Genomic DNA, 25,924 nt, shown 5'->3' on the forward strand with positions numbered 1-25,924 from the left:
GGAAGATTATATCCTATCGAGGCTCCGTTCGTTTTGTGAAAAATATTTTTCAGTAAAATATTTTCCGGATTTTTCGATGTTTGGGGGCAGAAAATAAACTAACTTCGCAAAACATTTTCCCTCAATGAGTGAAAACATGAAAAAAAAAGTATGGAAAATGTTTTCATCTTTTGAAAAAAGGAAAACATTTTCTGCCGGCCTCCTTCTTTCCCCGCCGGTCGTCGAGGCCATCGCCGCCGGCCATCGGTTGTCGGTCACCGCTGCGGACCGCCGGTCGCTGAACACCGGAAAATATTTTCTGAAACTTTTTCAGATTTCAGCCGAACACTGGAAAATTATACCATTTTCTAGGAAAATGACTTTTCGGAAAATATTTTCCAAAAATGTCACATTTTCCGCCAAACGAACGAAGCCCTAGTGTCATTATAATTTCTTTTTTTTTTACCCATATCAATATTAAAATAACAATAAGTACATACTAAGATTGATTTACAAAATCGAGATATAAATCGATGTGATATCGCATCCGTTGCTTTATAAAACGTTGAGAGTTCACTTTAATTTACAGAATTTGATAATGATCATCGTTACAGATAACTTGTAATTAAATTTATGCATGATATGCAGTGCTCGTAGTTTTATCTTTGTTTGCGTTTTATTTTATTTGAACCATACTCCCAAACAGCTAATCTATCTGTCTCTTGATGTGAATCACTTGATGTCATGAGTACATCCATTGCCTTCACCTAAGAAAAGAAACAAGGGAGCATGATTTCGATTTTGGTGAAATGATTTTGATTCCTGCTTTTGTCCTTTGACATTGCCACGTGTAACTTGCAGCAGCTTCCTCTCATCATAGGTTGCGCAAACCATAAGAATTAAAAGAAGGATATTATTAACGGATGTCCAAGGCGCACTTATTTTTTCAATCAATATTTAGGAACACTTGTTAAGCGATTAATTAAGGAAAATTTGATAGTTTTCAATGTATTGATTGCACTCGTATTTTGCATAATTAATACATAGAAAATTGAGTTATTTCCAACTTAACAAATCCCTTGGGATACTTGTTAACAGCACCCCTAAAAAGAAAAGGACAAAATGTATAGACATCACGATTCTGGTAATTAAGTTATTCCAGAAATTAGCAGAAAGAAATCAATCAAGAGTCACGCCACAATTTAATTTGAAAAACTTAAGGAAAATATGGAAAAGAAAATCATAATAAAAAAAGAATGAAGTCTTTCCTTAGCTACGAGCTTACAGAAATATACACCAAAGTTAGCGGCTACATACAAACCAAAAACTGTAAACTAAACTAAGTTTACCAACCACTACAGATCCCATTAAAGTGAAAAATTACAATGACAACCGAGAAAATTAAACTAAAAGATTGGATAGTTGATCTTAAAGATGATTAGGAACAACAGACAAAACTGGCTCAATTCGTTTATTCATAATCATTAACTAATTCATAGTAAAATTGATTATCTTCCATTCGAATAAAAGACATATTTTTCTATGTAGAAAACGATAGAATATTGCACTTTTTTCTTCAATAGCAAGTTGGGAATTAGGACCGGTTTTCGTTTTAGAAAAGAAAGGAGAGAACCAAAATTCCATAATCATAAATTCCACCATGCATTCAAGATTCATCTATACAAGATGGGCTTCCTAGTCATAAAAATTATTAGGAAAAAACATTTATGGTTGCCAAGGAAAAACAGAATTTCCACTTTTGGTATATGTGGAGTTGCATAATTATTTCCAATTGCCTTACCAAGAAAATAAAATGTCCACTTATGGCAGCAACTTATAATTTCTTCATTATATTACACTACAGTGAAATAATATTCCAAGCCAGTTTAAATAATACATCTAACTAAATCTAGTTTCCCTCGTCAAGAAATTAGCATTAGCTAATGAAATATTTGTCTCGTTGGTATGGTTAGTGGCAGCGTATGAAAGCCAAAAGAAGGCGAGAATCTATTTTTTTATTTTTTTGGTAGTATGAAGGGGGAGCAGAATCGTATCGTTCTTCGGAAAGGTGCTATCACTCATCCAAATGTATTATTATGAAGTGACAACATAATGAATGCATGCAGAGGTGCTCTCACTCATCCAAATGTAGGGCAAAGACAAAAGATGATCGACACAGTATCAGTATACCACTCAAAATTAAGCGAAGAACTTGAATTTGATTCTAAAAAGCTAGAGATCAGCACATGTTTGAGATGCTGTATACCCCAAATTCCTAGTGAAGTAGAAAGAGGTAATCAAGTTTCGACAGAAAAGCCCATGATTCTTCATGATAATCAACCGGTTGGTATGAATTTATGTATTAGAAGGAGGTTTCCGCTGATAAAAAAGCCAGTTCAACCAAAGAATCATCTTCCATTTCAATTGCTTATGAACCCAAATAAAGATGTCTCAAGCCATGTCAGAAATACAAAAGCTAGCATCTCAGAAAACTAGACTTCAGCTATGTTCTAATCAAATAGAGTCAAATAAACTTCTCTAACTATGATCCCTACTTTTCTTATTTGTGAACAGAGTTGCATCCGTTACTAAAATCAGTTAGCATCAAGAGCACCTTCCTGCCTAAACATACCGATGTCTATGTTTCGATATCTAAAACAGCCAAATCAGTTACACATCAAACAACTACCAAGAATTTCAACAGATGCCATGAACATCATCCGAACTTCCTTCACAAGGATTGACAGACTACTGCCCGATCTTTAATCACATGGGAGCTCCTACAAGTTCTTAAGCATCCTCTGAATGAGAAGTACTGAATTGGTTGAAAAATGCCAAGGGATGAACTGAAGTGGACATGACATTTCCATATATGACCCAAATGACCAACCACAAGCAATGATCTAGTTCAATGCATATTAATAATGACCAAAGTTGGCAGTAAATTATGTATCACTTGATATCATTGTCATTAGGAGATATGAAATATGATGCGATTTAATGCAAAGAAGAGGACCCCCAAGTTGAGGTCGCGAGGCTGGCCGGCAGGCGGCAAATTCAAGCGAATCAAATCCAGCTCTCTAGGATTTAAAAACAGCAAAGCAGAGCGCAATCCAAGTGAATCCGGAGAGAGAGGATAAATGTAAGGCCGTGGAAGGAGGTACTGGCCTACAATTTTAGGAACGACCTAGCTAGATGGCGGGCTAAAATCAGTTGATGATACCATGAACACTCACACCACAAGATCAACAACAATGGTTTAAGTAAAACAGCGAGCCTATCATATCAAGATATAAAGCGGTGAACAAGAAATAGCAATCTGACAAAGGCAGACTCAATCTGAACATGCACTGCAGAAAGGATAGAATATGACCCTAATCGTTCTTCTCCAGTACGATAGATTGAGACAAATTCAAGCGAATCAAATCCAACTCTCCAGGATTTAAAAACAGCAAAGCAGAGCGCAATCCCAAGTGAATCCGCAGAGAGAGGATAAATGTAAGGCCGTGGAAGGAGGTACTGGCCTACAATTTTAGGAACGACCTAGCTAGATGGTGGGCTAAAATCAGTTGATGATACCATGAACACTCACACCACAAGATCAACAACTATGGTCTAAGTAAAAACAATCTTATTTACCAGACACTACCGCAGTAGACCTAGAACACCGAAAAAAAAAAAACACATAAGGCTGAAACTCAACTCCCCCGGCCGCCTCCGAAAAGTAAAGCCCCCGGCCGCCTTCTTCTTTCGTCTTTGGACATTCCTCGCGATCAAGCCAAGGCGGCCCGATGATTGTTGAAATCATAGGCCGACCAAATTTGTTGCGCCACGTAAAAGCTTCCTCCTTCTTCCGCTGGTGCTGGCATCAAATGGAACGTCTGTGGGCCAAGAATCAGATACACGACCCTCAGTATGCAAAATACGAATGATCAAACGAATTGATAGAGAGATTTGCAAAGAATTCACAAGACATAACAACTTTCTTTAGGCATCACTTCTGAAACTTTACAATTCGGATCGCCATAAAATCTTATATAAACAGACACTCTGCTTTCAACAATGCACGAAGGGATCACCCCCAAGTTGGTGTCCAAACAACCCATCCTTCGACGCTCAAAAAAGAAATCAAACCAAAAAAACATATCAACCGAGAGAGAGAGAGAGAGAGAGAGAGAGAGAGAGAGAGAGAGAGAGAGACCTGGTTGAAAAGGAGGTCGTCCGGCTTGCCGTCAAGCCACATGTAGCCGGAGACGATGACGATCACGCCGCCGGTTTGCCTCAAGGGATAGCAGTCGATGTGGCCGATTTGGTGCTGGCACTGCTGAAGGGAGGTGAGCTTGGCGACGATGGCCTCCTTGCCCTCGATCATCCGGCCGCTGAAGTTCACCACCGACTCGTCCCGGTACGCTTTCACCAAGTCCGCCCGGTTCGCGTCGAACGTCCTGTAGTAGTCCTCCATGAACCGCTTGGCCTCCGCCATCATCGGGTCGTTCGCACGATCGATCGTCGCCATCTCTCCTCCTCCTCCTTCTGGTTGGTTCCGTGCCCTCAGACCCCACGCGATGCAGACGCCAAGAGAGACAAAGCGCGCCCTTAGGGATTTCGAGAATTCCCCTTTTATTTGGCATCGTCGGGTCGACCCGACCCGACCCGACCCGAAACCCGTCCTTCCGGTATAAAGACTAAAAAGCCCCCCCTCCCCGTTCTTCTACTCTTGTTCGGATGCAGCAGTAGAGAGAGATCCGGAGAGTTCTGCCTCCGGCTTCCCTCTCGATTGACAATATTTCTTAGCGGAGGCACAGAACAATTATAAAATTAATATCTGTAAATCTGGTAAAAGGTGAAAGGTCCTCTGGGTCTAACGAGGAGATCGTCGAGAAGTTCCGGGATCAATTTCTAAATCAACTAAGTGGCCCAAGTTCGAGTTCTAGTGATGTTCACCCGTATCATGATGATGTTTTTAATTTGTTAAAACATTATAAGGCTGAAAATGATGCAACTGATATGTGTAAGTTGTATGATTCACAGCATGGAATTGAGAATCTAACGATGTACTACGACAAAGAAAGTATTTATAAAAATACCCCTTATTTGTTAAGTCGATTGACTCGGGGTGATTTCTCAACTACTATGGATTACCTAAAAGCCTTCTTAAAGGAGGAGGAGGAGGAGGAGGAGGAGTTCGGCTAAGCCGGAAAGATGGATCGAGTTTAGCCTCTTGATTGACTTTACGACTGAAAGAAGCCGGTAGCAAAGGAAGTGGCAGCAGTGCTTTATAAAACTGCTTTTAGGTATCGAGATTCATCCCCTAGTCTGTGAGGAAAAGGGGCTCTTGGAGAAAGAAAAGTAGCGGAGGAGACCCGGCAACCAAGTCCTCGGCAAAAGCAAAAATGAAAGTGCTATCGTGAAACATTATATGCATGGTCTGTTGGAAGAAAAGACAGACCATCCAATTTGCTTATCACGGCAAGGCTAGTATATTTTAGTATAAAAAATATACTAGAGAGAAAGAGAAAGCCAGATATTTTTCAGGAATTGACAGACTCCATTTTTCAAAAAAAAAGAAAGTCTATTTATTTTCCAATCAGTGTCTAGGAAGCATTGCCAACACAAATGTATTCACTATGATCTCCGAGGGTATCCGCCCGATGGTGGCACTCTTTTTGACACACAAATCCTCAGGAAGACAAGCAGCTGTATTCAACATACACGATCAACAAAGTCTCGATCCCGGAAAGATATTGATAAATTACATAGCGATCTGCGACCCTAGAGGGCTGTCTGTATCAAATACATAAAAAGCAGTGGTCAAGTCTTCCATATCAAGCAAGGGCATCGTCAGATGTAACAATGCCCGAAGATCCTGAAGATACAGTACTACCTACATCTGCTGGAGTCGAATCCACCGAATCCAGCAAAAGAGGACCTCTTTAGGAAGAGGAGATATACGAAGTCTAGTTTTCGTACGAAAGGAAGAGGTTCTTGTCTCTACCAAACCAAGTGGAAGAGGAAGCGTAATTGTCAACCGTAATTCATTAACATCTTATTAGCCGCCGACAGATGATGAAAGACCAGATGATTTATATATTGACAAGTGGATCTCGAGTGCCCACCACCCTGAGGGATTGATTGCCCATAAATCGATCGATTGCCCACCACACCCGGCCATCTAGGGAGTCTGATTTATACTTCTCTCCAGGCTGAAGGAGGGAAGGAAGAATGAACTCTTCAAAGTGGGCATTGAACAAGCCTGTCTTCCCCAGTGGGGGGGGGGGTAATAGAGACAACAACCATTCTGGGAATTTCGCGGGAGGGAAGGGGTGCTAGTTTATATGAAACGACTCCTATTTGTTTGAAGGTTTATAGGTGTGACACAGTATGCCATGGCAGAACTAAACTAGAAAAATGTTTGAATAACAGAATAAGGTCTCCACCTCAAGCATGATCCACCCATCTCTCTCCGGAGAGTGAGGAAAGGACGGGTACCATCGAGTTCAGAGCCAAATACCCCTTAAACAAAAGAATCAGAAGCAAAAGTCGCCAGATCTAGTGCCGAAGCTGAGTATAGGGCTATGGCCCATGTCGACAAGGGTTTAAGGCTTTCAAGTAGAGCCTTGATATATTCCTTAATAAAAGGTTTTCCAATTTTCTTTTTCAGTATTCTCCATCTTGAAACTTATTCTAGTTCAGCCAACTAGAGAATTCGTAGTTGATTCACCTATATTGAGTGCGAGGTAATAGCGTTGGCTGTCATACGACTCTTATTGAAGAGCGCATACCATACAGGCGAGAGTTATGGTAAATTTGCCTTAGGTTATAATATGAGAATACCTAAAGACGATTCATTAACAAGCTCAGAGAACATTATTTATAGAGAAGCGATTACCCTTATAGTAGACCCCGCTATATCTTTGACAGATAATGATGGAAATATGCGCCCTAACATGGATGTTTTTTTATCGGGTTCTCAAAGCTGCCATGAAGTATGCGCCCTAAAGTAGATGGTTACGAAACACTGGTTTAATACGGTAATTAAGGCTTTTATTAACAAAATATTTGATTAATAGAATACCATCAAATCGTCTTAAATTATGGAAGTAAACGGTTCGAATTCAATTATTTCCTTTGGCTCTCACAACAGCTTTTAGACGTTCTATAAAGAGAAAGAACATTCTGTTGCTGCTATCTTCAAATTCCCCAATTAACCCAAGATGGTCTTCACTGAAATAAGTTTCTATCGAATAATCAGGCTTGGCAGCGACATCTTCACCAGGGCGGACCACTTGAAAACGAGCTGCGTAAGGTACATGTTCGTCATTGACTAGAACCGTTTCTAAATCAGCTACAATGAAGGGCCTCAGTTTCGCTATCCGCGGGTTGTGGTGTGTTATATATTTAGGAATACTCTTCTTACTTTTCTTAATAGGTAAAGCCTTTCTTTCTTCATCACTACCATAATTACTAGAATTTTCGGTATTCATTAATTCTTGAATTATGCGAGCTAATTCTTCGGAGCTCAGGCCCAACATAATCTCACTAGATCCCGAATCATCTTTAAGATAGATTCGAATGAAGAGCCCAGAAAGCACTCCTACCCCTTATATATCTGCTTTTTTCATGGCAGCTTTGAGAACCCGATAAAAAACATCCATGTTAGGGTGCATATTTCCATCATTATCTGTCAAAGATATAGTGGGGCCTACTATAAAGGTAATCGCTTCGCTATGAATAATGTTCTCTCAGCCTGTTAATGAATCGTCCTTAGGTATTCTCATATTATAACCTAAGGTAAATTTACCATAACTTGCGCTCGTATGGTATGCACACTTCAATAAGAGTCGCATGACAGCCAACGCTATTACCTCGCACTCAAAACACCGCACGTGAGGTGTAAAGCTAACTGAGGCTTCCCTAAATCCCAAATAAGGGGCCTTGCAAATCTCTTTATCTACCCTAGATATTAATCGAGCCCAATAATAAAGGAAATCTTCCTTATCAAACGAAATGCCGCCTTTTCTTTAAATCATGGTTATTCGTATTTCTCCTACCAAAGTGAAATTTCTATGGTATATGTGTACAAGATGTTGATGAACTCGCTGTACGGAAGATTTGGAATTCAACTTGAAAGTACAATTATAGTAATTCGCGAGAAAGCGAAATATGAGTCTATGCTTTTGAAAAAGAATTTTCTCGAAGGATTTAAGCTCAGCGAGAAATATTATCTATTCAGTTACATTAGCAATAAAGAACATGATCTCGACGCTGATTGGGACCCACCTAGGGTATCAGCAGTTCAATTGCCGCACTGCATTCTGTTGCTTCGATTTATCCTCCGTTCTATTGCCTTATCTTTGTCTATCTGCTAGCTTGTGATATCGAAGGTTCGTTGCATCCACTTAGCTTGTGATGTCCCCTCAATATCATATGAGATGATTAATTTGGACACGGCATCATTGAAGCCGATGCAGTGGGCATGCACGGTAAGATTTTGTTGGTTATTAAACTCATGAATAGCATCCAACATGCTGAAGGGCTTGACACGATGGGTTCTTTCAGATTGTTGATGAAGGAACTAACTAATTTGTCCCCTGTGCGAAGGAGCAAAATATCGGACTTCAACGTCTTAGTGAAAAATCTCATTTTTTAAGTGGAGTGAGGATAATCATGTTTTGTTCATATTTGCGATGCATACCATCATGCATACACGAGACATTTTGTAGAAATTATGCGATTCTCAATTTACTGCATTCTCTCGATTTCTTTTTTTCTTTTTACCTAATATATTGATAGTTCTGCACTACACGTCCTGTATACTGGTTTTTCATGCAGGGGTCTATTTGAAGTACCGAAGATCGAACACTTTTCATGCTCTCTGGGATCAACAATTGCTGGAGAAATTGGTGTATATGGCTATAGGTCCTTTCGTACAAATGGATATGCTTGCTGGTAAGAGAGCTGAAGTTATTAGAAGCCTATTTGAGGTCTTTTTCTGGGGATTGCTCTCCTTCATACCTGGAAGCTGCTCTGCGGTTTGACTTATTGGACCGGCCTAAGACAGGACTGAAGAATACAGGCATGTCATTGTTACGTATGATAGTTATATATCCACTTTTTTGAAAGATCAACGGTTGGTCTTAATTTGTCCACCCTATTCTTTTGTTGAATTTTTAAATAGCATAGACTTGGTTAGACTACAAGAAGAGACATATAGTCTGCTTATCTCATTTTCGTAGCACTGTTGAACCTTTTTCCTCGGATTTTCCTTGACATTGGTGACCACTTCTTTAAGTTCTGGACAAAACAACACTATAAGTGCCATAAATTATGTATGAAGGATATTTTAATGTCATAATTTTTTTTCGGATAACTTTGGTGTCAAGTCGGAGGAAAAGAGATCACTTAAGTGCCAATTTGGTCGGAAATCCGACGTGACATTTTTTATTAATTTTTGACGCCGACGTGGCTTGCCGGAGGATGAGTCAGCGTGTACAGTCAGCATTTTTTATTTTAAATAATTTTTTTCCTTTTTTTTTCTCTTTTTTCTTTTCTTTTTTTTCTTTTCTTCCCTCGCCGGGCGGTTGCCGGTGGTCGGCCCGGCCATCGGCGAAGCCCGGGAAGGGTTGGGCGAGGGCGGCCTTGCCCATGGCCGGCGAGGGGCGGCCTCGCCAGATCTAGGTGAGGTGACCCTCGCCGGCGACAGGCGAGGCCGCCCCTCGCCGGCCATGGGCGGGCTCGCTGGCGACTGGCGAGGCCGCCCCTCGTCGGCCATGGGCGAGGGGCGGCCGGGCCGGCCACCGACACTAACACCGACATATAACCCATGTACGAACGTATAACCCATGTAACACCGACATTGACACGCGATATGTGACACGACACGAGACATGTCATTTCTTAAAAAATAGAGAATTCCGACACGTTAAAACACATTGTATATTAAATATATATTTTTATATATACATGATAAATTATTATTTTTAAAGTTGATTTAAATCCACAAATAAATAATAATAATAATAAAAAACCGAGAATTTACTTCTATGAACTAGAAAATTGCATGGATATGAAGAAAACATAAGATTTTTTTTTGGTAAAGGAGAAAACATAAGATTTGTTTTATGAATAATTCAATTATTCATAAAATAAAATAAAAAGTAAAAGTAAGGATCTTATTTACTTTGATTTGGATGATTTGTATCTAATTGGATTCAAGATATGCATTCAACTTGATACGATACTCTTTGACCTAACCGCAATATGAGAAAATTTTCTAGTGCCCATGATATCCTAGAAACCTGTTTTTTTTTTTCATATATTACAATTGAACTCTTGGGGGTTGCGGTAAATCTCTGACTGGACACGTGGGCCCACCATGGCCCATCTTAAACCCTAAACGTCCCCTCCCAAAACCACACCTCCCGCTCCCGCTCTCGCAGCTCCCGCTCCTCTCGCTCCCGCCATGGATTGCGGTCAGATGGTAGCGCATTTTAGCGGCGAATTTCACGGTGTCATGGATCATCATCGTCAAGTGATCGGAAGGTATTTCGACATGAATTCTGACGTGAATTTCGACGGGATACGAGTTTGATGCGATAGTTGATTTGTACAGGATGTTGCCGGTGGGCATTCATCAGGTCTACTCGATGAGTCTTGTAGGAGTCGGTCTTGGAGTCCTCTCCATGAGTGGAGATTATTATGTTTTGCTGTGGTAAGAGGAGGTTTCAAGAGGTTTGTATTTTTTTTTTCCTTTTTCTTTTGTTGGCTGCTTGAGTTTAAGTCCTTAGATGTATTTTATTGAAATGCCAGTAGATTATGCTGAATTTCGGGCATCCTTATGCACGAATTCGCATCTTAAATTTCCGTTCGTACATCCCGGCACCGCCTGCTCCGGCGGCACCGGCGGCAGCGATGGAGGCGGCGGTAGCAGAATTGTCCGCCTCCATCGCCAACAATTCTGCTACCGCCGCCTCCATCGCTGCCGCCGGTGCCGCCGGAGCAGGCGGTGCCGGGATGTACGAACGGAAATTTAAAATGCGAATTCGTGCATAAGGATGCCCGAAATTCAGCATAATCTACTGGCATTTCAATAAAATACATCTAAGGACTTAAACTCAAGCGGTCAACAAAATGGAGAGGGAGAAAAAAACACAAACCTCTTGAAACCTCCTGTTATTGCAGCAAAACAGTATAATCTCCACTCATGGAGAGGAGGAAAAGTCCAACACCGACTCCTACAAGACTCATAGAGTAGACCTGAAACTTGTTCCTGTGGGATTGGAAGGAAGTGCATTTCATAGCAAATTTGTTGATGCAGATGAGCTTATGAGCTACTGCAGTTGGTTTGCGGTAAGGTTATGATTAAAACTGCACTGGGCTTTGGGGTCAGGATATTGCTTGAGTGTTCTTACTGGTGCTTTCCTGCTTGATATTCTCAATATATCAAGTTTGTTAAATGGCATCAACTGTCCTCAATCAGATTGCTAGTCTATCATTGTAAATAATTTTCTTCTGAATCAATATTTGGTGAATTGGAGGGATTGTCCCAAATTAGAATATATTGGGATGATTCATTGCTATCGGGTCTAGTTGCTCTAGTATGCAAGTTTGTACGATATAGAATTCCCTGAAATAATGCACAAATGGGCAAATAAGTGTTAAATCCAATGAGAGTGAGAAGATTGATTGGTGGTACATATAAATTCAATGGAAAGAGCTGGCTGAGGAAGGATGCAGTAGCCGATAAGCTTACGTGCCAGCTGGTTTAGACATGTTGGGATAATTCATGAAAATGAGCCAGTTTTAACAAAGTGATTGAACTCTTAATTAGATGTTTTCCAATTCAATCGTGGGATATATTGTTATTTGATGTTAGTCATAATTTTGCTGAAAGAGACTGTTGAACAGGAGCCTGATTGTATATTATAATAGGAATTATGGGATCTTTTCACTCTAAAATTTATACTGCTTGTTGACTATGATTGATTTTTTAATATCTTCGAAAGCATGGCCCGTAACTTCTCTGTTCGTGAGTCATGCTGCTGCTTTTTCTCCTCTTAGAAGTTTCTGTTCACATTACTTCCTTGACTATAATGTGAATTCTCCCATTTATATTTTTTTGTGATATATCTTTTACTATGTGCATATTATTCACTCATTATTTTTCATAGACCTTCAAACATATGGTTCCTAAGTGGATTCGGCAAACAAAAGTTGCGAGGCAGATTAGCCGAATGCTGGTGAATCATCTGGGGCTGACACTGACTGAGGAGGACATGCAGAATGTTGTTGATCTAATGGAACCATATGGTCAAATAACCAATGGAGTTGAACTTCTTAATCGTCCACTTGATGTATGTGTCCTTTCCAATCTATTTTGAGCTAGTGGAATGTGGAGTTATGCTCAATTAATTCACTTGGATGCTTACTATTAGTTCGCTGGACTATGTTGGGCTATTGTCTTCTGAACAATTTTAAAATTGACAAGATTCGGATCTATAAATTTGTATTGTTTCCTTTTTTACGTGTTCTAAAGAATCAGGAGTACCACAAAATAAGTGGTAAAAAATGGAACGTGGTGGGGTTAGCACGACTCATCTTTCTAAAAATTTGGCTAGCTTGATATACCCAAACGAGCGAACAAATGATTATTTCTTTATGTGTACAAGTTTCTTTGGATTCTTTGAGGCAACTTATATAATTTGGATGATTTGACAGTGGACAGAGGGAAACAAGTTCCCCCATGCTGTTTGGGCAGCTGGTCCTGGCCTTATAGCTCTTTTACTACCTAACTTTGATGTGGTTGACAATTTTTGGCTTGAACCATCTTCGTGGCAGGTTACTGTTCTCTCCTTCATTCTTGTAATGAAATAGCATGCACCTTACTAAGCTTATGAGCAAGTACCTGCAAGAGCCATATTCCTAGTTTAGGGATTTTCGTTGTACTGCTGAACAGTGAATGTTATCCTTCATGGATGCAGCTCACCATTTTAATCTTGTTTATGTTATTCTTTTTGGCTCTTTTCAAGCTATGTGCACTGGCATGTTGTTTGTTATCGAACTTTTCATTCAGTAGTATTGTCATCCAGTCATGCTATCGACCTGTAAATTACCTTCTCTATCTGGGCACTCGTGAATCAGTCTCATGCTTCTGTTGGTCATGATCCTTGCTGTTGTATCTAAGGGCCTCCATCGGGAGTTTCATATGAAACCGGATATCAAACAGTCAAACACACTGACATGAGATGTCAATTTATAGCTTTATCTATTATTGGAGTATTCTGGCAGACATATTATCATTGTGCTACATAACAGTGTATCCATGTGTCCTGGGTTGTTCTTGTTCTCCTCTTTGCTGGGGCAGTTATTTGCAGCGGCATGTCTTATGGTATTTTAGTGCCTTAGTCCTATAAAGATGTTTGCTTTGGCCCCTTTCTTGCAGGGAATTGGCTGTACCAAGATCACCAAGGCACGGAGTGAAGGATCTGTTAATGCTAACTCAGAGTCAAGATCATACCTTGAAAAGAAGCTTGTATTTTGCTTTGGTTTGTATGTCACTTCACAGCTTCTACTTCCTTTTGGGGAAGAGAATTTTCTCTCTTCTTCTGAACTGAAGCGAGCTCAAGAGGTTGGTCCTGTAACATTATTGTTTGAGAAATTTGTTGATATTCTCACAGTGAAAGCTGAATACATGTAGATGTATATATTAATATACACCCCCTGTGACAGATAGCGACAAGGATGGTCATTCAGTACGGTTGGGGGCCTGATGACAGTCCTGCAATTTACTATCACAGTAATGCGGCACTTCTCTGTTCCATTTTGCATGCACTTTATGATCGTAAAATAAACCATTGATGATCAAACTCAACAATACTGTCATGTATTCAAGCTTCATGTTCCGGCTGGGAATCTTTGATGCGCTTTAGCTTAATTCTGGTTGTATGTTTCTATTTCACTAGGTTACAGCTTTGAGCATGGGGAACAACCATGAATATGAGATTGCAGCTAAAGTTGAAAAGGCATGTGTCTGTTGCTATGAGGCTATTTGGCTTACTATATCCGATAGTCCGAATTGAAAGAGCAGCAAATCTCTGGTTGATTGCGAGATTCTTTGATGTTCCTTCTTTGATGGATCCTTGTTTTGCAGATGTATGATTTGGCTTATTACAAAGCAAAGGAAATGTTACAGAAAAATCGTTGAGTTCTCGAAAAGATTGTCGACGAGTTGCTGGAGTTTGAAATCTTGACTGGAAAGGTAGATTTGGAGGTGTCCAGCTTACTTTAATAGCTTTAATATTATATGGAGTGAATGATAGAATGTCACTTATATTGTTACAAGTCTATTCTTAGGAGCTTATCATACCACTGTATCTTATTTAGCTTCTTCCTTATAATACTTGAGGAAAAGTCTTTGTCCTCTCTTATCATCATAATACCTTTCTTAGCCAATTCTTCTCTTGATTTTTTAGTACCCTTTTTCCATTTGTCCTTTGAGTCCCTTGTTTCTCGCAGCCCTTTCCACAGATGGTTGCTCATCTCCTTCGTCTCTTTCCTATCATCTTCATTTATGTCAATGTCAACCTGTTGAGCTTAAGTTCTATCCTGGCTGAAATGGTATATGTAATGCGGATTAGACTCTGTTCTTTCACATATGAGCTATTGTTGTCAAGCTCTATCTGGTTTTCTTTCAGTATGTGAATGCTATTCATGAAAACTAATTTACAAAGCATGGAGCCATATACTTTTTGTCTTGTTTTCTTGATTTGGTTTCTGCTTATGTGGGGATCATGTAAGTCCATACACCTTCAAATGCTGCCTTGCCTCACTCTGTCAACGTAATCCTTTTTTTTTAAGCAATTTTTTAGTGAATCCTCTGAAACTAGAGATGACATATTGATTGACCGGCAGGACTTGGAAAGGATGCTTGAAGAAAATGGTGGAATGCGGGAGAAAGGGCCATTTTCCCTCGTTCAACTTTTTAATGGACAGGTAACTCCAAGTTTTTACTCTACCTGTCTGGTAACATAAGTCAATAGAATGCAATCAAGTTTTTTATCTTACTTAGTGAATTGATGTATGAGGGACCAAATAATATGATCCTCGATTCTTGTCCCCTAATCCACTAAAGGCAGTTTATTCGAGCTTTTTGAGCAAGTCCAGTTGTGGATATAACAACACGACTTGCTCAATAAATCTTTTGATACTTGGAGTTACTGCATTATTTGCTGCTATAAAGCATACAGATTTTACTTGGTTTTGGATACCAAAGCTCTCTTAAGACTAATTGACTCGTGAAAAGCAGATAAAAGAATGATTGAGCGAGTCTAGTGAAGACTGCAGAATTTGTCCAGGAAATATCTATAGATCCTATCCTTACTGGACCTGAGGAATTATTTGTCCTCGTCTTTGAATGCTTTTGACGGGGATTTATCTTTGACCCCTTCAAGTGCTCGTATTGTTTTTTCTCAACCCCCATCATACTGGCCCAATAAGCAACCGATTGTTCAGGCCGAGTAAACTGGACCTTTGGAGTGAATAATAGATAACTTAGTTTGGCATTTGCAAAACTTCTTGTATAAGCTACATGCATTACGCTAGAGATTTTATGAGTGGAAAAAATTAGTCTCCCTCCTCCAGACTAAGATTTCATGAAAAAATAGAACATAAAAGACAATTAACCTACTGATACACGTGGCTCCTGTTTGTGAAGTACTCCGGCCTTTCCTAATTTATATATGGTTCTGTTCTGTCCGTCTTCTTAGCAGCAATTTGCCATTTCTGGTGCCCATATCAAATAGTGGTTAAACCAAAATGAGATTCACATGCCTTTTGTTGCAAATAGGCAAAGTAAACCTTTCTCTTCATACAAGATGATCTCGAAGCCATAAAACCTTCCTCATCATTTTTTCCCTCTAATAATACTCAACTCTAGAAACGTGGCCATGTCAAGAGACAGGTGCATGATTCACATGAATTTGTGGTCTCGAGATAGTATCTCAGCCTGCTTCTAATCCGCTGAATACATGTTCATTGGAGAATCCTTTGCTTTCCCAGGACTGAAAGAACCGTTTTCTTCTGTATCTCAATATCTTACACGTTTCCACTAATGTTTCTTTGCCAATATTCATTAGAGAATGCTTTACCAGTGCTTTTTTTTTGGACGAAGTGTGCTTTCTCAGTTTTTGAACGTGTTTTGTGTGGACTTTTTCAAGTTAAAACTTGAATCACACTGTGGCTATCTGTTCGCCATACAAATATAAAATCCCGGGGCAATGGAAGCTCCAAAAAATGCTCCTAGATTTTTTTCTTGGAAAAAACAAAAGGGGAGATATTTCCCTGAAAAGACAAATTTTGTTTTCATTTTTGCATTTTTCATTTTTCCGGTGTTGTTCACGCACTTGAAGAAGAAGAGTCAATACCGGCGTCAAGAAGCGGAACCAAAACTGCAACTCCCGAAAATTCAAAAAAACTCTCCCAATTTTCTCGAGAAAATCTCCTCCCCACGCCCCCGATTTTCTCGAGAAAATCCCACCGCCGCCACTCCCAAATGAGTCGCCGCGGCTGTTCCCTGCTCCTCCTCCTTGCGGCTGCGATCCTGCTGCTCTTGGTCCGTCCGGCGGCCCAGATCGGATCCCAGCCTTCACCGCGGGGCGGCGAGGCATACGTCATGCTCCTGTACGGCGACGAGTTCTTGTTGGGAGTCCCGCGTGCTGGGGAAGTCGATCCGCGACACCCGGGCCACCGCGACAGCGTCTCCTATTACGCCAAGAAGCTCCTCAAGGTTCTCTCTTTGTACAACACACATGTAGTCCACGGAAGGAAAAAAAAGTATTGTCTTTGCGTTTGCTTTTGAAGTAGTCAGCTGCGCATCCGGTTCCACAGCATGTTGAAGAGGATCATGCTCTAGGATTTGTTGGTTTCTCAGAAAATTGAGGTGGCTTAAGGAGCCAAGAAACTCTGATTTTGTGCTTAGTGCTATGTTCTGCTGAGTGTTTGCTGATTTAAGTGCATAATTTGCTAAGTTGGAATGGCTTTTTAAAAGATGATGACTTTGAGGTGGGCTTGTCGCCTTGGATCCTGGAAGGAGAAGTATTGATCGATCAGTGTCATTAGAATTGAAAACATTCTACTCAAACTGGGTAATTTGGTTCCTGAGAAAATTAAGGCAATGTAAGATTCTGGGTAACTCCAGCTTTGCAGTTGGTGCTGTTACGTTCTGTCGCTATTTGTGGTAGGAAATTAATTGGGTTCGTTTCTGTCCCCCCTGTTTTTCCTTGTCGTGTCATCGAGTTTAACCAAGGAAGTAGTTTAGATCGAGTTAAATGTTTTGTGGTCTTTGAGTTTGAAATGTTTGGGATGCTTGTGCAGGCTGATGGCTGGATAGTGGAAAAGATCAGTCTACTGGCCAGCTTAAAATGGAAGAACAAAGTGAACTTGTTCATTTTTAGATGGCTGAGTTTTTGGATTATCATGCGTCGATGATGTTTGTACAGATATTTTTCTTATATTCTCATATGGAGGAAAACGTTCCCTTCTTTGTGCAGTTGTATACTTGGACGCAGATACTATTGTGGTTAAAAGTATTGAGTATCTGTTTAAATGCGTGAAATTCTGTGCTAACTTGAAGCATTCAGAGAGGCTTAATTCTGGAGTCATGGTAGTGGAACCTTCTGAGACTGTTTTTAGTGACATGATGGGCAAAGTGCAAACCCTGTATTCTTACACTGGAGGTAATTGTCTTTTCTGAATGTTAGTGGCTGGTGATGTAATGTCAATTTATTTTGTTTAGTTAGTTTGAGTATGTTAGCTCTGATGATTTATGATGATTGGATTTTGACTTGATTATGGACCAAGGATGAGTTTGTACCAATGTATCTAAACAGTTATCCTTACTTATGAAATACTGGATGAAGTAGACTTTGTTGAGATGGGAAGGACATGGAGTTTTTGTCGCAATTTAATTTTCTTGAGTAAGGACATGCATGTGATGGAGTCTAATAGGGTCAAGATGCAAACCCCAGATTTTCTTGCAGGCAAGAAAGATTTTGGCTTCTAGTGTTCACAAGTGGCACAAAATTACTCGGGTCTCAATTGGATCACCAGTCTTCTTACTTCGAACTATTAGATTTGTTGTGGTTGTCTTTAAACAGTCTCAATTTCTTTGTCCTTGTATAACCTCACACTAAAGAAAGCTATGTACATCTTCTTATCATATACACTCTGTTCCTCTTCTCCCTGTCTCTGACATTTTTCATTCCACAGGTGGTCAGGGTTTTCTAAATTCGTACTATAGCGACTTTGCCAATGCACATCTGTTTGAGCCAAATTTATCCCCAGAGGTGTTGAAATCTCGACCAGTTCCTGAAATGGAGCGACTTTCTACTCTATACAATGCAGATGTTGGTCTTTACATGCTTGCAAACAAGGTATGGCTACCTATATGTGAAAACAAGTCACTAAGCTGGCTCATTGAGACATTATTTTATCGGCATGGTAAGTGTAGATAAGAAAGCAGGGCTGTATTTGCTTCTTCTTGGATTTCTTTCCATCCTTTTTTATTTCCCTTTTAGAGTTGGTGTTTTGGGGGTAGGTGCGTCTTTCTTAACATTTTAATGAGCCCTCACTGTCTGAAAAACATTGCAATATTTTTTGTTTTCTGTAGGTCTTGTCTGAGGTTTATTTTGTTCTTGTAGTAGCGCCTAATAAAACCTTTGATCGCTACACCCTTATGATGCCCGAAAGATGAATGCTCTAAAGAAAAAAGAAACTTTGATATACGATCTGGTTACATTTTGTGGATGCACAATATAGCACTTACACAACCTAGGCACAAATGCAGTTCTATTGCTGAATGTGTTTTGATACTGACGTCCATGATGTTGCTGAACAGTGGATGGTCGATGAAAGTGAACTCCGGGTTATTCACTATACACTTGGACCCCTTAAACCTTGGGACTGGTGGACATCCTGGCTTCTGAAACCTGTAGATGTGTGGCTGGTATCATATCCAACTTCTTCTCTGGTGGTTTTTGCGCTGTTTAGATGAAAGGGGGACAGACACCATGCACGGTTGTGCAATTGCATGAATTCTGTTATTGTCTTATGCAGTGATCTGTATGTTTGGTGATAGAAACTCGTTTAACTTCGCATATGACAGAATGTGAGGGAACAACTTGCTGATTATCTTCCTGGAACTGGAGGGGAAAGAAATCCTAATGATGAGTTTCTAGTGAAGTTCCTTTTTCTGCTACCTCTTTGCCTTCTGTTCTTTGGGTACTACCGATCTCTTCCCCAGGTTGGAAGTCCATGGAAATCCTTTGGTTATTCTTCTTTGACATTCTGTTTCGTTAGGAATAGTCATTTTGATTATTTGATGTTTGATTTGGTGTAGGTATTGCAGCAATGTCGTTCTTGCAGAAGTTCATTGGGTGATAACATTAGACAGCTTTTACATAGAATCAGATTTAATGGAGCATACGCATATTCTGGTGTTTCCACGGCATCTGGCATTACTTTTAACCAGCAGGTTACTTCCTTTTCCATGTTTGTTTTACTAATATTTCATTGACAACACCTTAAAATATTAGATTTCACAGTAATTTGCTCATGCTTCTGTTAAAGCATCAGTGGTGATCTTTCTAACTATAAGTTCGTTGATTTGCTATCTAACAGTTCTCACATGGTGCACCGTCAATGATCCCTGTGTATTTGGGTGGGATATCGGTAATAGTATGTTTCGCTGCAGCTGCTGTGTCTCTCTTGCTGGCTCTCGCAGTTGTGCCTCGGCAAGTAATACCGTGGACTGGTTTGCTATTGATGTATGAGTGGACATTTGCAGTCTTCTTTGTATTGTTCAGAGGTTATCTCCATTTGGTATATAAACTTGGAAGGGCAGCAGCAGTTCAAAAGGTTGCACATGCTGACCATGAATCTGAGAAAGGCTGGTTGACTTGGAGCATTGGCATTTGATGTGCATATTTTGTGTTTTTTATATTAACGAGGAGTCGTTTATACTGTGCAGGTCGTCAACGACAAACATCTTCTTGTGATATTGCTACCTGCTGTTACTGGTCGGGCATGGCATTTTTGGCAATGGTGGCCCCAGCCTTGCCATGCATTTTTGGGATTACTGCTCTTTTCGCGAGGTAATTCTTTTGGTTTGATTCTCAAAATGCCCCAATTCTCTTTACTAATTTAAATTACACCAAGTTTCATACTGATCTGTTGCTTCCTATATCATTTGGGATCAGAAATTTGATTGTTTATGATGTTTCTTTTATGTTCTTTGCTATTTCCTTGCTATGACGCTTGAGTGAGGATTGCAAGAACAACAAATTCGTGCATGCTTTGCGTCCTTCAACGGGTTGGGTTTGATGGTTGGTGGAGGCCTTATATTGGCATCTTTCATGACCTATTCTGCGGAGCACCTTGCTATCATATCGTTCATTAGAGGCTTTGAAGCACGAGATTTGAGCCGGTAGCAGAAGCATATGTTTGTAATGTTGACAGGCGGCACCATCTCCACGCATAATTCTTTTTTCCTTCTCTGTTGTAACTTATCACATAGGCTACCCAATGATTGATGTGTAAATTATTGAGGAATCTTGGCCAGCTTAGAAGTTCTCCTTTTTCAAATGAGTGTCTAAACTGTAATATGCCTTCATGGAATGGGAATCCAATTTTCGCTTCAGATTTCAAACTTTTCGCCAACGAAAGTATGCGTTTCTGTTCAGGCGCTCGACTGTTCAGCTGAGATAATTCCTACTTTATGGCTATTCTATGCACTAATCTCATGTAGATAGCAAAATTTGGAAGAACTCTGCAAATTCCCATGGTGGTCACTTGTGTGACAGATTGAAGGGAAAAGGAAGGGAATTGGCATACAATTTGGTTTTTTCTTAAGCTGTAAAACAGGGCGTACACAAGATTGCCCTCATGGCTTCATTTAGTTCTTTAAGTATAAATATATTAAGTTTATCCACCATAGTGGACATGAAAATAAACTTCTGCTACTCTTGAAAGACAACTTAACCTAATCCAGAAAAGGTGGAGGAGCACTTTAAAGTTTAAAGTAAGGTGGGCAGCCCACATTAACCTTATTATCTAAGAGCTCATTATTGAGTTGTCCAATGCGCTTTTGCGCAAGCCGCCATGTCCACATCAATCCTCATGTGAAAAAGAGAGATCAAGCTGATTTCAAGAATAAGATATTCTTAAGATATTCATTGTTGTGTATGATGGTTTGTGTTCACTTGAGCTTAAGATGCCAGAAGTCAAACTCAAATTCTCCTTCGACCAAAACAAAACAAAGAAGAAAAAAACCTCAAATTCTCCGAGTAAAGTTTGAGTTTTGGATGGCCCAGTTAATAAATACGAAATTTTTTTTTCAAAGCTTGCAATCGTTTCATCGAGTCATATCTACATTAATCATACGAAACCCGACCCCCAAGTCGAGGTCGCGAGGTTGGCCGGCATTCAAGCGAATCAAATCCAGCTATCCAGGATTTAAAAACTCAAATCCAGCTATCCAGGATTTAAAAACAGCAAAGCAGAGCGCAATCCAAGTGAATCCGAAGAGAGGATAGATGTAAGGCCGTGAAAAGTGGTCCTCGCCTACAATTTTAGGAACGACCTAATAATGATTTAAGTAAAACAGACTTAACAATGATCTAAGTAAAACATCGAGCCTGACCTATGCCAATGCCTAGCAGAAATAGTCATGGTGCCAGTGGATCCAACCCGGCTGGTGCCTCCTTCTCGTCCGCCTCCGCCTCCGCCTCCACCTCCATCACTGTGCTGCAGCTGCCTCCATCGCCGCTGCCGGTGCGGCCGCCGGCAGTGGGGGCCGAACGAACGGAAATTTAAGATGCGAATCCGTGCATGACGTTGTGTGAAATTCAGTAAAAACATTTACCATTTCAATAAAACATTTCTAAGGGACTGAAACTCAAGCAGCCAACAAAAGAGAAAGGGAAAAAAAAAACATACCTCATGGAAACTCCTGATCTCTTGTTGCGGCAAAACAATATAGTCTCCACTGCAGGAGAAGACAAAAAGTCCAACATCGATTCCTATCATACTCATCGAATAGACCTGATGAACCTCGGCGGGTTACGTCCCATACAAATTAACTATAGCATAAACGCCGACGGCTCCCATCCGGTCGAAATCGACGTCGGAATTCGCATCGAAATACCTTCCGATTACTTGACGATTATGATCCATGACATTGTGAAATTCGCCGCCAAAATACCCTGCCATCTGACCCAAATCCATGGCTAGAACGAGAGGAGCGGGATTTGCGAGAGCGGGAGCAGGAGGTGTGGTTTTGGGAGGGGACGTTTAGGGTTTAAGATGGCGCCCGCGTCTAGTCTAGTCAGAGATTTAGCGCAACCCCCCAAGAGTTCAATTTTAATATATGGAAAAAATAACAGGTTCTAGGATATCACGGGCACTAGAAAATTTTCTCATATTACGGTTAGGTCAAAGAGTATCCTATCGAGTTGAATGCATATCTTGAATCCAATTAGATACAAATCACCCAATAAGCAACCGATTGTTCAGGCCGAGTAAACTGGACCTTTGGAGTGAATCATAGACAACTTAGTTTGGCATTTGCAAAACTTCTTGTATAAGCTACATGCATTACGCTAAAGATTTTATGAGTGGAAAAAATTAGTCTCCCTCCTTCGGACTAAGATTTCATGAAAAAATAGAACATAAAAGACAATTAACCTACTAATACACGTGGCTCCTGTTTGTGAAGTACTCCGGCCTTTCCTAATTTATATATGGTTTTGTTCTGTCCGTCTTCTTAGCAGCAATATGCCATTTCTGGTGCCCATATCAAATAGTGGTTAAACCAGAATGAGATTCCCCAAGCCTTTTGTTGCAAATAGGCAAAGTAAACCTTTCTCTTCATGCAAGATAATCTTGAAGCCTTTTAGCAAAAAAAAAAAGATGATCTTGAAGCCATAAAACCTTCCTCATCATTTTTACCCTCTAATAATACTCAACTCTAGAAATGTGGCCATGTCAAGAGACAGGTGTATGATTCACATGAATTTGTGGCCTCGAGATAGCATCTCAGCATGCTTCTAATCCGCCGAATACATGTTCAGTGGAGAATGCTTTGCTCTCCCAGGACTGAAAGAACCATTTTCTTCTTGTATCTCAATATCTTACACGTTTCCACTAATGTTTGTTTGCTAATATTCATTGGAGAATACTTTACCCGTGTTTTTTTTTTGGACGAAGTATGCTTTCCCACCGCCGCCACTCCCAAATGAGTCGCCGCGGCGGTGCCCCGCTCCTCCTCCTCGCGGCCGCGATCCTGCTGCTCTCGGTCCGTCCGGCGGCCCCAATCGGATCCCAGCCTTCACCGTGGGGCGGCGAGGCATACGCCACGTTCCGTATGGCGACGAGTACTTGCTGGGAGTCCGCATGCTGGGGAAGTCGATCCGCGACACTGGGGCCACCAAGGACATGGTGGTTCTGGTCTCCAACGGCGTCTCCTATTACGCCAAGAAGCTCCTCCAGGGTCTCTCTTTGTACCACACACGTGTAGTCTGCGGAACGGAAAAAACAGTATTGTCTTTGCGTTTGCTTTTGAAGTAGTCAGCTGCGCATCCGGTTCGACAGCATGTTGAAGCGGATCATGGTCTAGGATTTGTTGGTTTCTCAGAAAATTGAGGTGGCTTAAGGAGCTAAGAAACTCTGATTTTGTGCTTAGTGCTATGTTCTGCTGAGTGTTTTCTGATTTAAGTGCATAATTTGCTAAGTTGGAATGGCTTTTTAAAAGATGACGTCTTCGAGGTCGGCTTGTCACCTAGGATCCTGGAAACAGAAGTATTGATCGATCAGTGTCATTAGAATTGAAAAAATTCTACTCGAACTGGGTAATTTGGTTCCTGAGAAAATTAAGGCAATGTAAGATTCTGGGTAACTCCAGCTTTGCGGTTGCTGCTGTCTCGTTCTGTCGCTATTTGTGGTAGGAAATTAATTGGGTCCGTTGCTGTCCCCTGTTTTCCCTTGGCGTGTCATCGAGTTTAACCAAGGAAGTAATTTAGACCGAGTTAAATGTTTTGTGGTCTTTGAGTTTGAAATGTTTGGGATGCTTGTGCAGGCTGATGGCTGGATAGTGGAAAAGATCAGTCTACTGGCCAGCCCCAATCAAAAGCGTCCGGCTAGGTTTTGGGGTGTCTACACCAAACTGAAAATATTCAACATGACTAGCTATAACAAAGGTGACTGTGGCTATTATGCATGTTTCTATGTTTCGGGATTGTTGGGGCAACAATGCCAACTTAAAATGGACGAGCAAAGTGAACTTGTTCATTTTCAGATGGCTGAGTTTTTGGATTATCATGCGTAGATGATGTGCGTACGGATATTTTTCTTATATTCTCATATGGAGGAAAACATTCCCTTCTTTGTGCAGTTGTATACTTGGACGCAGATACTATTGTGGTTAAAAGTATGGAGGATCTGTTTAAATGCGTGAAATTCTGTGCTAACTTGAAGCATTCAGAGAGGCTTAATTCTGGAGTCATGGTAGTGGAACCTTCTGAGACTGTTTTTAGTGACATGATGGGCAAAGTGCAAACCCTGTATTCTTACACTGGAGGTAATTGTCTTTTCTGAATGTTAACGGCTGGTGATGTAATGTCAATTTATTTTGTTTAGTTAGTTCGAGTATGTTAGCTCCTATGATTTATGATGATTGGATTTTGACTTGATTATGGACCAAGGATGAGTTTGTACCAACGTATCTAAACAGTTATCCTTACTTATGAAATACTGGATGAAGTAGATGAGAAGGACATGGAGTTTTTGTCCCAATTGAATTTTCTTGAGTAAGGACATGCATGTGATGGGGTCTAATAGGGTCAAGATGCAAACCCCAGATTTTCTTGCTGGCAGGAAAGATTTTGGCTTCTAGTGTTCACAAGTGGCACAAAATTACTCGGTCTCAATTGGATCACCAGTCTTCTTACTTCGAACTATTAGATTTGTTGTGGTTGTCTTTAAACTGTCTCAATTTCTTTGTCCTTGTAGAACCTCACAATAAAAGAAAGCTATGTACATCTTCTTATTATATACACTCTGTTCCTCTTCTCCCTGTCTCTGACATTTTTCATTCCACTGGTGATCAGGGTTTTGTAAATTTGTACTATAGCGACTTTGCCAATGCACATCTTTTCGATGGAGCATACGCATATTCTGGTGTTTCTAATGGAGCATACGATGATATTGCTACCTGCTGTTACTGGTCGGGCATGGCATTTTTGGCAATGGTGGCCCCAGCCTTGCCATGCATTTTCGGGATTACTGCTCTTTTCGCGAGGTAATTCTTTTGGTTTGATTCTCAAAATGCCCCAATTCTCTTTACTAATTTAAATTACACCAAGTTTCATGCTGATCTGTTGCTTCCTATATCATTTGGGATCAGAAATTTGATTGCTTATGATGTTTCTTTTATGTTCTTTGCTATTTCCTTGCTATGACGCTTGAGTGAGGATTGCAAAAACAACAAATTCGTGCATGCTTTGCGTCCTTCAACGGGTTGGGTTTGATGGTTGGTGGAGGCCTTATATTGGCATCTTTCATGACCTATTCTTTGGAGCACCTTGCTATCATATCGTTCATTAGAGGCTTTGAAGCGCGAGATTTGAGCCGGTAGCAGAAGCATGTGTTTATTATGTTGACAGGCAGCACCATCTCCACGTGTAATTCTTTCTTCCTTCTCTGTTGTAACTTATCACATAGGCTACCCAATGATTGATGTGTAAATTATTGAGGAATCTTGGCCAGCTTAGAAGTTCTCCTCTTTCAAACAAGAGTGTCTAAACTGTAACATGCCTTCATGGAATGGGAATCCAATTTTTGCTTCAGATTTCAAACTTTTTGCCAACGAAAGTATGCATTTCTGTTCAGGCGCTCG

General features: G+C 40.5%; 3 protein-coding genes across 3 annotated transcripts; 2 read left to right on the top strand and 1 right to left on the bottom strand.

Moving 5' to 3' along the window:
• Positions 1–2,920: 2,920 nt before the first annotated feature.
• LOC115665376 (nuclear transport factor 2B-like) lies at positions 2,921–4,555 on the bottom strand. The gene is made up of 2 exons (XM_030587255.2): positions 4,181–4,555; positions 2,921–3,860 (listed from the first exon to the last, which is right to left on the bottom strand). The coding sequence occupies exons 1-2, from the start codon at positions 4,493–4,495 to the stop codon at positions 3,753–3,755; spliced, it is 423 nt and encodes a 140-aa protein (XP_030443115.1). The 5' UTR covers positions 4,496–4,555; the 3' UTR covers positions 2,921–3,752.
• A 6,335-nt stretch (positions 4,556–10,890) lies between these two features.
• On the top strand, positions 10,891–25,883 carry LOC130138500 (probable inactive ATP-dependent zinc metalloprotease FTSHI 5, chloroplastic). Its single transcript, XM_056312721.1, has 12 exons — positions 10,891–10,994; positions 11,169–11,328; positions 12,150–12,332; positions 12,697–12,816; positions 13,421–13,606; positions 13,708–13,782; positions 13,941–14,000; positions 14,129–14,236; positions 14,890–14,970; positions 24,107–24,227; positions 24,422–24,607; positions 25,137–25,883. The coding sequence occupies exons 1-8, from the start codon at positions 10,891–10,893 to the stop codon at positions 14,180–14,182; spliced, it is 942 nt and encodes a 313-aa protein (XP_056168696.1). The 3' UTR covers positions 14,183–14,236; positions 14,890–14,970; positions 24,107–24,227; positions 24,422–24,607; positions 25,137–25,883.
• LOC130138501 (inositol phosphorylceramide glucuronosyltransferase 1-like) lies at positions 16,529–19,965 on the top strand. Its single transcript, XM_056312722.1, has 8 exons — positions 16,529–16,762; positions 17,350–17,377; positions 17,439–17,711; positions 18,244–18,407; positions 18,872–18,979; positions 19,139–19,276; positions 19,373–19,507; positions 19,654–19,965. The coding sequence occupies exons 1-8, from the start codon at positions 16,529–16,531 to the stop codon at positions 19,948–19,950; spliced, it is 1,377 nt and encodes a 458-aa protein (XP_056168697.1). The 3' UTR covers positions 19,951–19,965.
• Positions 25,884–25,924: the final 41 nt, after the last annotated feature.

This window comes from Syzygium oleosum, unplaced genomic scaffold (genome assembly GCF_021117445.2).
Source record: "Syzygium oleosum isolate NSW1041296 unplaced genomic scaffold, Sole_v2.1 Sole_v2.06, whole genome shotgun sequence".
Lineage (NCBI taxonomy): Eukaryota > Viridiplantae > Streptophyta > Magnoliopsida > Myrtales > Myrtaceae > Syzygium > Syzygium oleosum.

Excerpts from the sequence above, each read along its gene's own strand:
- LOC130138501 (XM_056312722.1), top strand. The coding sequence starts at position 16,529 with ATGAGTCGCCGCGGCTGTTCCCTGCTCCTCCTCCTTGCGGCTGCGATC. Across the intron at positions 16,763-17,349 it reads ACGCCAAGAAGCTCCTCAAG|GCTGATGGCTGGATAGTGGA; the intron begins GTTCTCTCTTTG and ends ATGCTTGTGCAG. Across the intron at positions 19,508-19,653 it reads GCATTACTTTTAACCAGCAG|TTCTCACATGGTGCACCGTC; the intron begins GTTACTTCCTTT and ends GCTATCTAACAG.
- LOC130138500 (XM_056312721.1), top strand. The coding sequence starts at position 10,891 with ATGGAGGCGGCGGTAGCAGAATTGTCCGCCTCCATCGCCAACAATTCT. Across the intron at positions 12,333-12,696 it reads TTCTTAATCGTCCACTTGAT|TGGACAGAGGGAAACAAGTT; the intron begins GTATGTGTCCTT and ends ATGATTTGACAG. Across the intron at positions 13,607-13,707 it reads AACTGAAGCGAGCTCAAGAG|ATAGCGACAAGGATGGTCAT; the intron begins GTTGGTCCTGTA and ends CCCCTGTGACAG.
- LOC115665376 (XM_030587255.2), bottom strand. The coding sequence starts at position 4,495 with ATGGCGACGATCGATCGTGCGAACGACCCGATGATGGCGGAGGCCAAG. Across the intron at positions 3,861-4,180 it reads ACGACCTCCTTTTCAACCAG|ACGTTCCATTTGATGCCAGC; the intron begins GTCTCTCTCTCT and ends CTTGGCCCACAG.